At 37.2% G+C, this 16,224-nt stretch overlaps 2 protein-coding genes across 2 annotated transcripts in view; both read left to right on the top strand.

The window, feature by feature from the left end:
- Positions 1 to 16,224, top strand: part of LOC128366601 (NACHT, LRR and PYD domains-containing protein 12-like) — a gene marked incomplete at its 5' end in the record, with an annotated part of 148,874 nt that overhangs the window by 51,351 nt on the left and 81,299 nt on the right. The gene's annotated exons all lie outside the window — the stretch shown is intronic.
- LOC128366611 (cathepsin S-like) lies at positions 835 to 14,292 on the top strand. The gene is made up of 8 exons (XM_053327348.1): positions 835 to 853; positions 9,887 to 10,014; positions 10,169 to 10,291; positions 10,683 to 10,826; positions 11,207 to 11,432; positions 12,196 to 12,357; positions 13,040 to 13,142; positions 14,193 to 14,292. The coding sequence occupies exons 1-8, from the start codon at positions 835 to 837 to the stop codon at positions 14,290 to 14,292; spliced, it is 1,005 nt and encodes a 334-aa protein (XP_053183323.1).

Raw genomic sequence — 16,224 nt, 5'->3', positions numbered from 1 at the left:
AGTGCATATGTCTTCTCACATTCAATGAACTGGGCGTGACGTCCATGATGTCTTGCTGCGGAGTTCAGTCTGAATTTATGTATAAAACCAACAAAAATACTAAATGTACATTTTAACAAACCTGATGCTGCTTTTAAAACTTTGGAAATGTAGTTGGTTACAATTACAAGTTACCCTCAAACTAACTAAATTACATTTGATTACATTTTGATTACTTTTCTTAATTTTGAATGATTGCTCTCGACTGTTCACCATTTTTCACATTTTAAGACCTGATAGATACGTTTTAGCAGTACTGGAGTTTCGTTCCGGGTGGGGGGGGGGTGTTACACTTGGTGTTGGTCCAAGTGTATATAAGTTGCAACCAGTGCATTTGTCTTCTCACATTCAATGATGGCCAGTTGAGTCTATTGTACATCGTGCAGTGATGGTGTGATCAGGGCAACCAAGGACAAACCTACAGAGTCTATTGTCGGCTGTGTTAAGTGCAGCAAGGTCAGATTTATGAGCAGTTTGGTAAACAACATCACAATAATCCATGATTGGAAGTATAAGTTGAGTGGTCAGTCTCTGACGTACACTAAATGAAAAACTGTTACGAGAGCGATATAACATATTAATACCAAAGTTAACTTTGCGTAATAGATTATTTGATTTGGTTTAAAAGTGAGTTCTGAATCCAGCCATTAAAAACTGAGGCCCGGTCAAGCCAAGAGCACAGGCTGGATGCCAAGAGGGCCAATATCCAGACCAAAGTTATCCAGGATCTCCTCCACTTCAAGATGAATGTGGCCCAGTGTCTGGTGAGAGTCCATAAAATGTGAAAGACCCAGCATGTCTCCAGAACCACAGCGTGTCCCCCAAAGACCAGCTCACAGACCAGTTCAGGATATAAGGCCTCTACCTGAAGTGCAGTGAAGTGCACATGGTTGACCACATGCCAAATTATGATGAAAAGAAAGAGGCTACCAGATACAAGATGCCATACTGTACAAGAATGACACACGTCTTTTGGCACAAGTGCAACATCCACTTGTCCTTTGTGCAAAACCAAAACTGCTTCAAGGCTGCTCATCAATAATGAGAATACATGAAAACATCCACAAGCTGATGTCTTCTCCAGTTCCATTCCAAGTAAACGTGCTATCAGTTCATTAGGAGAGGGGTAACATACAGTACTTAAACAATATTTCTAGCAGAGAATTTACCTTTGAACAAACTCCAGTGTCTTTGCAGCTTCTTCTTTGCAAGTTGAACATAAAGTAGGTGGCGAAACTGCAGCGAGCCCTGTGATGAAGGTTTTGTGATGACCTCACTGCTGTTCTCTACCCAAGCTGTGATACATCTATCAAGTTCATGAGCATGTTCAGAACTGTACAGAGACTCAAAACCATGCAAACATCCAGTTCCAGATGTTTAGGTCATGCCTGATTGATTTTACTATGTGAAAAAACTCTGCCTTATTTTTCTTGATGTTTTATGACATTTTACACCCATCTCGTCTTGGTGTCCACTGGAATGAAACATGACTTAGCAAAAATGTGTTTTTCCACTTTGTTTTTATGTTGGAGTTTTGCCCACAACAACACACTAAACAATATCAGGTCACAAACTGGCACAGAAGTTGAGCAACCTTGGCCAGGGCTGTTCACTGTGCTCTTGGATTCTGGACTTCCTCAGCAACAGACCAAAATGAAGGATGCATTCTCTTTAACGTGTACAAATGTGACAGCAGTGATGAGAAATTAAAGAATTAGGTTTTAATTTATAATTAAAAATATACCAGGGACTAATTCACATCTCTCCCCCCTTTTTTCTTCAGTGGGGAGGAGAGAAAACAAAAGACAAACCCCCAAAATTAGTCCCCACCCTCACGAACAAAAGCATCTGTTTCAAGCTTGCTTTCTCTCTTGTTACTCTTATTTTCTCATCCTCTTATTCTCTTGTTATTTCGCCTGGCCAGTCGATCCACAGTTATTAAAACAATAGCTAATTAAACCAGCATCCGCTCATCTAAATCCCAGCCTGCATCCTGAGCACCACAGTCTTGAAGAGACGACCCCTGTGCCTCGGTGGTTGAAAGACCAGCCGTCCCAGGAACCTGCACCATCAGAACCGACTAGGTCCAGCGGAGTTCGCCGAGAATCGCATCTTGTCTGACTTCGCTCCATCCCGACCCGCTTCCAGCTGACTGGTCTCCATCTGAAAAAGTAGGCTAAAACCATCTTTCATTGTGATCAGGCTGGTGATAAATATAAGAGCTTATTGCTGACTAAGGTCCAAATTACACATTTCCATTTTTATTCCTAATAGGATAATACAATAATCTAAACACAATTAAGACATTTAGATTCTTGGTTCCCTGACGCCTAGAATTCATGAACTTCAAGATATTTGACTGATTCAGTCCAAGTCTATTAAATTTGAATTACGGTAATTATTGTATCTAATTAATTTCCAGAAATGTTCCGGTGGTGCCCCTGATCACAAGTTTAATATAGATTATAGATACTAATATCCTTAATTCACAACAAGTCACAGCCTCCAAAGCCTCAGAGCAGATGAAACAAACTGGTTGTGCACTTGACCTTTTGTATGTTTTATAATATGAAACATAGAAGAAACAGAAAAGTTCAGAATAAACTGCATGTGTACGTGACAGATTGAACTCTTGTGGTAGCTGAAGGAACAAGAAGAAAACCTTTTTTTAAGTGGAGGGGAAGAAAAGAAGATGATGATGATGAATCCAGTGTAGAAATGTGTTGAAATGATCAATTCTGCCTTCAAAGAACATGAGGACCTCTTGACCTTATGTATGTGTTATAGACTGTAAGCACATTGTTCTGGTTTGAGTCCGATGTCTCACTAAGTTCATGCAGTTTGTCTGGTGGAGATGAAATGAGTCTCATCTGTTAGGAAAGAAGAAACAGAAAAGTTCAGAATAAACATGATGACCACAATTTGATATTTAACGGTAAGAGCGAAAACTGAATGCAAAAATAGAAAGGGGTGAAAGACATGACTCTGTATGTGGAGGTGAAACATGTCTGTTTGAAAGTGATACATGACTTTACATGAATGTGTATGTGACAGGCTGAACTCTTGTGGTAGCTGCTGTTTGTGGAGAGTGAAAGTATGAAATGTTTGTGTGAGCTGTTTCCAGACTGCAGGACAGAAAAGAGTCTTAACTGGCTCCAGAAGTCTGCAACCTGCTTCCATTTTGAGCTCCGTAATGTTTTTATGAATATAATTCAAATATGAAATCTCCATTGTTTGATAATGACTTCCTGTCCTAATCCACAGTTCTGATCTCAGCAGTGTAACTCATCTAGACTAGAGCAGCAGGCTGTTTGTGACTTCATCAGCAGGTCAGGTGGTTCAGAGATGCTCAGAGTTGATCAGAGTACAGCCAGCCAGTGTGTATCAGTTCAGGAGTCACAGCCTCCAAAAACTGTGAGGTGTTCACGCTTTTTTGTCCCTTTGTCCTCCAGCTGCTGATTAACACTCTGTTAAACACATGATAGAAATAACAGGCTGACTACTCTGATAGTAAAAATATCATCCTTTATTATTTAGAGTAAAATAAGTCTGCATTCAAAATAAAATAAAGTACATGGATCATATTGGGCTCTTAGATGGTTCCTGCTTTCTGTTCCACAGATTTGTTCTTTATCTGCAGTGATGCCTCATAATCTCCACAGTCTCAGAGCAGATGACACAAACAGAAAAGTTCAGAATACATCTGATGATTTTAATAAGTGTTTGTTAGAAGGAGGACCTGAATGTGAGAACAGGAAGATGAACAGAGACACATCTTGTGGTAGCTGCTGTGTTGGATGGAAACTTAAAGTATAAAATGTTTGCGTGAGCTTTCTAGAAACTTTCTACTTTGAGATGACAGTGAAAACAAACGTAAAACGTTTAACTGAAGAAACAAGAAGAAAAACTTTTTTTAAGTGGAGGGGAAGAAAAGAAGATGATGATGATGAATCCAGTGTAGAAATGTGTTGAAATGATCAATTCTGCCTTCAAAGAACATGATGACCTCTTGACCTTATGTATGTTTTATAGGCTGTAAGCACATTGTTCTGGTTTGAATCCGATGTCTCACTAAGTTCATGCAGTTTGTCTGGTGGAGATGAAATTAGTCTCATCTGTTAGGAAAGAAGAAACAGAAAAGTTCAGAATAAACATGATGACCACAATTTTATATTTAACGGTAAGAGCGAAAACTGAATGCAAAAATAGAAAGGGGTGAAAGACATGACTCTGTTTGTGGAGGTGAAACATGTCTGCAGACAGTGATACATGACTTTACATGAATGTGTATGTGACAGGCTGAACTCTTGTGGTAGCTGCTGTTTGTGGAGACTGAAAGTATGAAATGTTTGTGTGAGCTGTTTCCAGACTGCAGGACAGAAAAGAGTCTCAACTGGCTCCAGTAGTCTGCAACCTGCTTCCATTTTAAGCTCCGTAATGTTTTTATGAATATAATTCAAATATGAAATCTCCATTGTTTGATAATGACTTCCTGTCCTGATCCACAATTCTGATCTCAGCAGTGTAACTCATCTAGACTAGAGCAGCAGGCTGTTTGTGACTTCATCAGCAGGTCAGGTGGTTCAGAGATGCTCAGAGTTGATCAGAGTACAGCCAGCCAGTGTGTCTCAGTTCAGGAGTCACAGCCTCCAAAAACTGTGAGGTGTTTTTTGTCCCTTTGTCCTCCAGCTGCTGATTAACACTCTGTTAAACACATGATAGAAATAACAGGCTGACTACTCTGATAGTAAAAACATCATCCTTCATTATTTAGAGTAAAATAAGTCTGCATTCAAAATAAAATAAAGTACATGGATCATATTGGGCTCTTAGATGGTTCCTGCTTTCTGAGTCAAACTGTTTGTGCACTCTTGATCTTATGTATGTTTTCTATGTTGTAAGCACATTGTTCTGGTTTAAGTCAGATGTCTCACTAAGTTCAGAATAAACATGATGATTTTAAGAAGTGTTTGTTAGAAGGAGGAATTGAATGTGAGAACAGGAAGCTGTAAAAGAAGACATGACACCATATATGGAGTCCTTCTTTAGCATGTTACAGGAAACGTGTCTGCAGGCAGTAATATGTGACTTTACATGAATGTGTACATGACAGGCTGAACTCTTGTGGTAGCTGCTGTTTGTGGAGACTGAAAGTATAAAATGTTTGTGTGAGCTGTTTCCAGACTGCAGGACAGAAAAGAGTCTTAACTGGCTCCACAGGGACGAAAGGAGGTCCAAGTTGTTGGTGCTTTGGTCTGGCTTTTTGGTCTTCTCCCCACTGACCAAAAACATGCAGGTTAGATTAATTGGAGACTCTAAATTGCACATAGGTGTAAAAGTGTGCATGAATGATTGTTGGTTTACTCTATGTGAGCTGCATTCAAACATCAACAAAGACAATACGTGATATTTCTATGATCCACATTATATTCATTCACATGAACAAAGGGAGTCAGTTTTAGTAGTAGTGACAGTAGTTTTAGTAGTAACAGTAGTTTTAGTAGTAGTGACAGTAGTTTTAGTAGTAGTAACAGTAGTTTTAGTAGTAGTGACAGTAGTTTTAGTAGTAGTAACAGTAGTTTTAGTAGTAGTGACAGTAGGTTTAGTAGTAGTGACAGTAGTTTTAGTAGTAGTGACAGTAGTTTTAGTAGTGACAGTATTTTTAGTAGTAGTAACAGTAGTTTTAGTAGTAGTGACAGTAGTTTTAGTAGTAATAGTAGTTTTAGTAGTGACAGTAGTTTTAGTAGTAGTAACAGTAGTTTTAGTAGTAACAGTAGTTTTAGTAGTAGTGACAGTAGTTTTAGTAGTAGTAACAGTAGTTTTAGTAGTGACAGTAGTTTTAGTAGTAGTGACAGTAGTTTTAGTAGTAACAGTAGTTTTAGTAGTAGTAACAGTAGTTTTAGTAGTAACAGTAGTTTTAGTAGTAGTAACAGTAGTTTTAGTAGTAGTAACAGTAGTTTTAGTAGTAGTAACAGTAGTTTTAGTAGTGACAGTAGTTTTAGTAGTGACAGTAGTAACAGTAGTTTTAGTAGTGACAGTAGTTTTAGTAGTAACAGTAGTTTTAGTAGTAGTGACAGTAGTTTTAGTAGTAGTGACAGTAGTTTTAGTAGTAACAGTAGTTTTAGTAGTAGTAACAGTAGTTTTAGTAGTGACAGTAGTTTTAGTAGTAGTGACAGTAGTTTTAGAAGTAGTGACAGTAGTTTTAGTAGTAACAGTAGTTTTAGTAGTAGTAACAGTAGTTTTAGTAGTGACAGTAGTTTTAGTAGTAGTGACAGTAGTTTTAGTAGTAACAGTAGTTTTAGTAGTAGTAACAGTAGTTTTAGTAGTAACAGTAGTTTTAGTAGTAGTGACAGTAGTTTTAGTAGTGACAGTAGTTTTAGTAGTAGTGACAGTAGTTTTAGAAGTAGTGACAGTAGTTTTAGTAGTAACAGTAGTTTTAGTAGTAACAGTAGTTTCAGTAGTAGTGACAGTAGTTTTAGTAGTGACAGTAGTTTTAGTAGTAACAGTAGTTTTAGTAGTAGTGACAGTAGTTTTAGTAGTGACAGTAGTTTTAGTAGTAACAGTAGTTTTAGTAGTAGTGACAGTAGTTTTAGTAGTAACAGTAGTTTTAGTAGTAGTGACAGTAGTTTTAGTAGTGACAGTAGTTTTAGTAGTGACAGTAGTTTTAGTAGTAGTGACAGTAGTTTTAGTAGTAGTAACAGTAGTTTTAGTAGTGACAGTAGTTTTAGTAGTAGTGACAGTAGTTTTAGTAGTGACAGTAGTTTTAGTAGTAACAGTAGTTTTAGTAGTAACAGTAGTTTTAGTAGTAGTGACAGTAGTTTTAGTAGTGACAGTAGTTTTAGTAGTGACAGTAGTTTTAGTAGTAGTGACAGTAGTTTTAGTAGTGACAGTAGTTTTAGTAGTAGTAACAGTAGTTTTAGTAGTAGTGACAGTAGTTTTAGTAGTGACAGTAGTTTTAGTAGTAGTAACAGTAGTTTTAGTAGTGACAGTAGTTTTAGTAGTAACAGTAGTTTTAGTAGTAGTAACAGTAGTTTTAGTAGTAACAGTAGTTTTAGTAGTAACAGTAGTTTTAGTAGTAGTAACAGTAGTTTTAGTAGTGACAGTAGTTTTAGTAGTAGTGACAGTAGTTTTAGTAGTAGTAACAGTAGTTTTAGTAGTAACAGTAGTTTTAGTAGTAGTGACAGTAGTTTTAGTAGTAGTGACAGTAGTTTTAGTAGTGACAGTAGTTTTAGTAGTAGTGACAGTAGTTTTAGTAGTAACAGTAGTTTTAGTAGTAACAGTAGTTTTAGTAGTAGTAACAGTAGTTTTAGTAGTAGTGACAGTAGTTTTAGTAGTAGTAACAGTAGTTTTAGTAGTAGTAACAGTAGTTTTAGTAGTAACAGTAGTTTTAGTAGTAGTAACAGTAGTTTTAGTAGTAGTAACAGTAGTTTTAGTAGTAGTAACAGTAGTTTTAGTAGTAACAGTAGTTTTAGTAGTGACAGTAGTTTTAGTAGTAGTAACAGTAGTTTTAGTAGTGACAGTAGTTTTAGTAGTAACAGTAGTTTTAGTAGTGACAGTAGTTTTAGTAGTAGTGACAGTAGTTTTAGTAGTGACAGTAGTTTTAGTAGTAACAGTAGTTTTAGTAGCAGTGACAGTAGTTTTAGTAGTAACAGTAGTTTTAGTAGTAGTAACAGTAGTTTTAGTAGTAACAGTAGTTTTAGTAGTGACAGTAGTTTTAGTAGTAACAGTAGTTTTAGTAGTAACAGTAGTTTTAGTAGTGACAGTAGTTTTAGTAGTGACAGTAGTTTTAGTAGTAGTAACAGTAGTTTTAGTAGTAACAGTAGTTTTAGTAGTGACAGTAGTTTTAGTAGTAACAGTAGTTTTAGTAGTAACAGTAGTTTTAGTAGTAACAGTAGTTTTAGTAGTAACAGTAGTTTTAGTAGTGACAGTAGTTTTAGTAGTGACAGTAGTTTTAGTAGTAACAGTAGTTTTAGTAGTAACAGTAGTTTTAGTAGTAGTGACAGTAGTTTTAGTAGTAGTGACAGTAGTTTTAGTAGTGACAGTAGTTTTAGTAGTAACAGTAGTTTTAGTAGTGACAGTAGTTTTAGTAGTGACAGTAGTTTTAGTAGTAACAGTAGTTTTAGTAGTAACAGTAGTTTTAGTAGTAGTGACAGTAGTTTTAGTAGTAGTGACAGTAGTTTTAGTAGTACTAACAGTAGTTTTAGTAGTAGTGACAGTAGTTTTAGTAGTAGTAACAGTAGTTTTAGTAGTAACAGTAGTTTTAGTAGTAGTAACAGTAGTTTTATTAGTAGTAACAGTAGTTTTAGTAGTAGAAACAGTAGTTTTAGTAGTAACAGTAGTTTTAGTAGTGACAGTAGTTTTAGTAGTAACAGTAGTTTTAGTAGTAACAGTAGTTTTAGTAGTGACAGTAGTTTTAGTAGTGACAGTAGTTTTAGTAGTAGTGACAGTAGTTTTAGTAGTGACAGTAGTTTTAGTAGTAACAGTAGTTTTAGTAGTGACAGTAGTTTTAGTAGTGACAGTAGTTTTAGTAGTAACAGTAGTTTTAGTAGTAACAGTAGTTTTAGTAGTAGTGACAGTAGTTTTAGTAGTAGTGACAGTAGTTTTAGTAGTACTAACAGTAGTTTTAGTAGTAGTGACAGTAGTTTTAGTAGTAGTAACAGTAGTTTTAGTAGTAACAGTAGTTTTAGTAGTAGTAACAGTAGTTTTATTAGTAGTAACAGTAGTTTTAGTAGTAGAAACAGTAGTTTTAGTAGTAACAGTAGTTTTAGTAGTGACAGTAGTTTTAGTAGTAACAGTAGTTTTAGTAGTAACAGTAGTTTTAGTAGTAGTAACAGTAGTTTTAGTAGTGACAGTAGTTTTAGTAGTAGTGACAGTAGTTTTAGTAGTAACAGTAGTTTTAGTAGTTTTAGTAGTGACAGTAGTTTTAGTAGTAGTGACAGTAGTTTTAGTAGTGACAGTATTTTTAGTAGTGACAGTATTTTTAGTAGTGACAGTAGTTTTAGTAGTGACAGTATTTTTAGTAGTAACAGTAGTTTTAGTAGTGACAGTATTTTTAGTAGTAACAGTAGTTTTAGTAGTGACAGTAGTTTTAGTAGTAACAGTAGTTTTAGTAGTGACAGTATTTTTAGTAGTGACAGTAGTTTTAGTAGTAACTAGTTTTAGTAGTAACAGTAGTTTTAGTAGTTTTAGTAGTAACAGTAGTTTTAGTAGTGACAGTAGTTTTAGTAGTAACAGTAGTTTTAGTAGTAGTGACAGTAGTTTTAGTAGTGAGAGTAGTTTTAGTAGTAACTAGTTTTAGTAGTAACAGTAGTTTTAGTAGTTTTAGTAGTGACAGTATTTTTAGTAGTGACAGTATTTTTAGTAGTGACAGTAGTTTTAGTAGTAGTAACAGTAGTGACAGTAGTTTTAGTAGTACAATTTTCTTTTTGTGATTACCAAACTGTGAATGTATATATTATGTGATTACCGAACTGATTGTGTATATTATGTGATTACCAAACTGATTGTGTATATTATGTGATTACCAAAAGCTTTCTGTTTCCAAAGAGGGAGAATTGTGAAAGACTACGTGACAATTTCTTGATAAATACGAACCAGGATAGCACTGTGGCAGTGGATTCAACAAAGAAACAATGATGCGTCTGACTGATCAAGGCAAGTTTAACCTTCTTCTTAAATTAATTTACAGTTTTAATACAATCTGATGCTTTTTGTGTTATATGTTGAAGTGTTAGACATTTAAGATGATGAATATGTACTTGGTTAGATATCCAACTTCTTTCGTAGATTTAGACTTGAATTTTGGTGAAAAGCCATGTGGTCCATGTTTCTCTGTGTATGTTTACAGGCCTGATGTTGGGGAGCCTGCTCCTTGTCTCCCTGTGTGTTGGGGCAGCAGCCATGTTTGACAGCAAACAGCTGGACGACCACTGGGATATGTGGAAGAAAACCAACGAGAAGACATACCAGGATGAGGTATGTGACTAAAAAATGCTACTTGCTAAATTGTCAATTTTAATGTTTGTAATTTTTTCCCCCAAAACAATCTGACTGCTTACTTTTTACTTACACAGTATTTGACCCTGTGCACTCATTCTGTATGCTTTTGTGTGTGTGTGTGTGTGTTGAGGTGGAGAATACACACCGCAGGGGATTGTGGGAGAAGAATCTGATGCTCATCACCATGCACAACCTGGAGGCCTCCATGGGGCTTCACTCCTATGAATTGGGCATGAACTTCATGGGAGACATGGTGAGAATCATTAATGTTATTAATGATGCTGAAAGGTCAGACGGATACAGGCAGAAAACATTATGACTAGTTTCAGCTCAGAAGCTTAACATCTTATGATGCGATATGATTCATTTGTGGATTATAGACATCCAAGTGATCACATGTTAAAGTGAAAACACAAATTTCCAACATGTTAAAAGACAGAAAAACCCTCAAAATTCAGCATAAAAATAAACAAATATATAATTATTTTTTATCATAAACTATGGTTACGTTTATAGATGTTTATAGAGAGCTCAAGTGAAATGAGAACTTGCAGATTATTTAAATGTCTTTTAAATAATAGTATCAACAAAACAGCAAAGAATTAATTAGGAGAATGAATCCTTTGTTAACAACTTCCTTGTAGACAGAAGAGGAGATCCATCAGTTCACTGGCAAGCTCACTCCTCCCACTGACCTCAAGAGGGCGCCACTTACTTTTCCAAATGCCAATGTATCAGACACCTTTGACTGGAGAGAGCATGGCTGTGTGACCCGTGTCAAGAATCAGGTACCCCCCCCCCACACACACACACACGCACATACACACACACACAAACACACACACACACACACACACACACACACACACACGCACACACACACACACACACGCACACACAGGCACACACACAATTCATCCTGTTCCACTTTTCTCGACTCAGTTTGTTCATAGAAGAAGTCGTCACCAACACCACATCCACCTAAAGAGTTATTGGAGCCCTTTAACCTCTTTATACAAACTTATCATGAGTTTCTAAATGTGGGAATGTATAAAGTGATGCATAAAGCATTTACAATATCTTCAGCTAAATGCAGCAGCAGATTCATACTGGGGGTGTGATGCATTGTGTCCATGATATTACAGTAACAACAGTCATTTAAATCCAGGGTTCTTGTGGTTCCTGCTGGGCCTTCGCTACTGTCGGCGCCCTGGAGGGTCAGTTAGCCAAGACAACAGGGAAGCTGGTAGACCTCAGCCCCCAAAACCTGGTGGACTGTTCATGGGAATACGACAACCACGGCTGCAACGGTGGCTGGTATACAAATGCCTTCAATTACATCAAGGACAACGGTATCGAGTCTGAGGCTTCATACCCATACAAAGGAAAAGTAAGTAATTGGTTCAATGTTGCTGGTCAACAATGTATCAATCAGTTTAACCCATGAAGCTTGATTTTAGGACAAGTGAGAAACTATGTGAAACTAATTAGATCACTTTGAGCTTTGTTACTGGACAACAAATAACTATGGCTCTGTAACCGACAAATGCATTTTGGTACTTGATGCTTCCATGGTGTTTATGACCTCTTCAGCAGAGGTCTGTCATCGGACTGACAGAAATTAAAACCCTTGTTGCAATGAAGGCGGGTTTCCCTTGGTTGTAAACTCATAACAACATCTTAACCTGGAGAGCGGCACTTAAAAATAACAAAAATGTTCTTTAGACACATTTTTATCAAAAAAGGCAACTATTAGAGCACCATAGAGTGAAATGATCCTCCTTTTACAGTGTTTTACTTCTCTAACTATATAATTGAGTTTGTACTGGATTCCTACTTGTTCCTGCTAAAAATGAGCATTACGTTTTAGCAGAACTCTCACTCTTCGCCTCAGTTTTCTGTTTTATTTCTGGCACACTGACCAATTATTTAAGTTCAAAAAATGTTCCAGAAGTTAAAATTAATAAATAAATAATTAGACTACATCTACTCTTGCTCTCTAAATAAAGTTTTGAGATTTGGGAGTCTGATAGAACAGCAAGCCTCCAAATCAGAAATTAAACAGGGGTCCTGTTGAGGGGTTTAAACAACTTTCTTTAATAGCATCCATTTTAAATTCTCTACTATAAAAACAGTTTGTCCTCTTATTTCAGGAAGGACAATGCCACCACAACTGCAACAACAATGTTGCAACATTGATTGGTTACACCTGCCGGCCTCGAGGGGACGAGTATGAGATGAAACTGGCAGTCTTCACCACCGGACCCATTGCAGTTGCGATTGACTCAAATTCACACAAATTTAGTTTCTACAAGGGTGGTATGTTCACACATCATCATCAGCTGCACAGGCTCTCATCTTTATTTACATCAAGCTGAGGAGTTACAGATCTACATGTTATTATTTTGTTTTTAGAGGAGTGGGAGCTAAAAGTCACAGAAAGAGTACAATTACATATTATAATCTTTTCTGCAGAGGAAAAAATGACATTACATCTTAATAATATTTACCTACACTATATGAAATGCTCAAATTGTTAAAACTCTCATGAGAAGGACTGGTGTAATTGTTAAGGTTACAGCTGGATAGGGATTTATTGGCTACAGTATATTGATCCCAGTAATAATATCAATACAAGTTTAGATAAAACATCAGAATATAGCTAAATTCATACAAAATTGAGTAAAAATTCAGTAAATCTCGGCATAAACATGTCTTTACATGTTTAACTGCAATACTCTTGACCGCTGCTTTTATTTTATTTTTCTATTTATTTTATTCATATGCAATACCCTCCATGTTATGCTATTATATACTATATATATTATATTATATATCTGTTTTTAAAGCAAAAATGGAGTGGCACCTGTAATCTCATTAATATAGTATTTATATATGATATGGCTAAATGTAATATATAACAAGGATAAAGCTTTCTATTCTACTCTACTCTCTTCTAAAAAGAATAAAATACATAAATGTGATGACGATGTCATTTCAGGAGTGTACGATAACCCGATGTGCACACATAACATGACCCATGCGGTCGTAGTTGTGGGCTACGGCACGGAGAACGGAAAAGACTACTGGCTGGTGAAGAACAGGTAGAAATATACACAGTACACACGATATAAACTCAGTCCATATAGCTTCCCAGCTAGCATGCCCATGTGGGCCCCACATGTTGTTTGAACTGGGCAAATTTTGCAGGTCCCACATGGTTTCAGTATTGTGAAGCCCACTTTGGCTGACTGTATGAGCCCCATAAGGGATGTACGTGGGCGTGGGCATGGGCATGGGCATGAACAGGGCGAACTGTATGGGCCCCATATTGTTTCAGAAACATGGGCCCCACATGTGAAGCCCATGTGGGTTGGCTCAGTGGGCCCTATTTAAGGTCCATTCTGATCCCACTTATACCCCATATGGGCAAACATATGGGTCTCACCCACTTTGGCCCACCTGAAACCCAGTCAGAACCAACTTGAAACCCATATGGACAAACACGTGTGGCCACCATGGAAACTGTGGACAAACCCACTTGGGACCCATATTTGCAGCCCAAATGTAACCCTTCTGGGGCCCACATGGACAAGATAGCTGGGTCCTGTATGTTCCTCACCCCATATGATCTTTAGCACTCTGGCTTTGTTGGAGGACAAAGAGAAAATGAAACACTGAGGTCAGGACAAGAGTTATTTTTGTTCAGATTTTGAGTGTTTTGCTGACATGAACGCCGTGGTGACATTGATTCTAAATTCTTCAACTACTTGTATTTAAAGCAATGAATAACACAGACTGCAAAGTTGGGCTAAGCCACAAAATGATTTCTGCATAGAAGAGAATAAGGAATTTCATTTCACATCAATTATTACATTAAAAACATAACAAGTTCCCAGAATCCCCACAGTGTGTTTGGATTGAGAGGTTAAGTGATGATCTCTTCTCAGTATATAAGTGATTTTCATATATAGGGGAGATTGTTTTGTAGTAGACTGGTTTAAATGAAGTTTAATGGTGACACGCATTAAACACATTTCTCTCATGTTCTGCTCGTTATGCATTATGACCCTTTTCTTGATGACTTTGCTGTGTTTATTGATGTAAACTTTGATTTTTCCTTTACTCATATTCTTTTCCTGCTTTTCATCCAGCTGGGGAACTGGTTATGGAGAAGCGGGCTACATCAAAATGTCACGCAACAAGAACAACCAGTGTGGCATCGCCCTGTACCCCTGCTACCCCATCATGTAGCTGCAGAGGAAACCAAACTGAGTCTATACAAACTTAAGTTTCCTTCCTACTTTTTTGCATTTTCTTTCTTCTTCATGTGATCACTGATACGCTTTATCTTAGCTTGTATTTCTGAATCTATAATAAAGATTTTATGAAGCATCATCCTCCTTGTTGAGTCTCAGTCACAGTGATACACGACAGGTTTGCATCGATATATCAGTTATGCGATTAGGCCAATGTTGGTATTTCAGTAAATATCAGATCTGTGTTCTGTACCGTTTATGCAGTGGAGGCAAAGATCTTACTGATTTTACTGAAGCAGCTTCAGACTTGTCTGTTGGCAGCTTCAACTGCTATAAAAACTGCCTGAAACAATCCATTGACTCTTTGGAAAATTGGTTTGCTGGTCGATTCAGCCTTTACATGTTACAACAGAATGAACGCCAAAATCAATACCTGTGTCTCTGGTAAATATCTCTATCCTGTGCACATGCTGACATGAAAGCGTCTTTAAATTACCTGCCTGTATGAAAGTAACATTGTCTTATGTAACCAAAAAACTCTATGTAAAGTTTTACAAACTATTTTATCCTGAACAGAATAAAACTAGAAAACATTGAGTCATTCAGATCGCTTAAACATAATGTGGACAAACATTGTTTCAACCAACAAAATGTAGTTTTTCATTTGTGACCACATTTTGTTAGGTTAGTGTACTGCCCGAGCTACACTACAAGGTGACCTGCACCGTCACCAAGCCAATCTAACCCTTCGTTCCAGAGTCAACAATGGAGAACCCTTGTATAGAATTGTCTATTTTTCCCTAGCACAGAGCCTAGAACCTGGCTACCCTGAATTCATCAGCAGGTTGAATTTCAGTGAGTGTAGGAAAGAGATGGACTCACTGCTCACAGGTGTGATGCACATAGCACATCAAATTGTTATGCTAGATCCAAATTCCAGACAGCTCGGTATATTTAAGAAGACTAAACCAATTGGCTACCTTTTCCCTGTTTTCCAGGTTGGTGCCTCATTATTATCAATCAATCAATCAATCTTTATTTGTATAACGCCAAATCACAACAGCGCTATCTCATGGCACTTCACAGAGCAGGTTCTAAACCGAACTGTTCAGGTTTCATTTAAAGAGACCCAACATTCCCACATGAGCAACAGTGGCAAGAAAAAACTCCCTTTTAACAGGAAGAACCCTCAGAACCAGACTCAGAGTGGGAGAACATCTGCCTTGACCGGTTGGGGTTGAGAGGAGAGAAAGGAAGGATAGAGGAGAGAAGCACAATGAAAATCAACAATGAAGCTAGAAGGTCCGGGACTGGTATCCGTCATCCGGACGTCTCCAGGCCCAGATTACCTATGAGACGAGAAAGCACAGACAACTCCGGGGAAGAAGTTTAGGTTATTGAATGCATTAATAGTACATGAATGTTAATGGATATAGATGGATGGGTAGAGAGAGAGAGGGAGGACGAGAGAGGAGCTCAGTGCATCACGGGAGTCCCCCGGCAGTCTAAGTCTATAGCAGCATAAGCTAAGAGCTCTAAGAGCCCTAAGTATAAGCTTTATCATAAAGGAAAGTTTTAAGCCTACTCTTAAAAGTAGAGAGGGTGTTTGCCCGCCGCAGTGTTCTAGTAGGTACATAAGGTACTATCAGTTCTTTAAGATATGATGGAGCCTGACCATTGAGAGCTTTGAAGGTGAGGAGAAGGATTTTGAATTCTATTCTGAATTTTACGGGAAGCCAATGCAGTGAAGCCATTTGAAGCTTATTGATCTTTTTTTAATATATTGATTATATTGAACTGGGCGTAACGTCCATGCTGTCTTGCTGCGGAGTTCAGTCTGAATTTATCTATAAAATCAACAAAAATACTAAATATACATTTTAACAAACCTGATGCTGCTTTTAAATCTAGTTTAACAGATTTATGA

This window comes from Scomber japonicus, chromosome 10 (genome assembly GCF_027409825.1).
Source record: "Scomber japonicus isolate fScoJap1 chromosome 10, fScoJap1.pri, whole genome shotgun sequence".
Lineage (NCBI taxonomy): Eukaryota > Metazoa > Chordata > Actinopteri > Scombriformes > Scombridae > Scomber > Scomber japonicus.
Note: the sequence above shows the minus strand (reverse complement) of the source record. Positions and strands in the feature narration are given on the sequence as shown.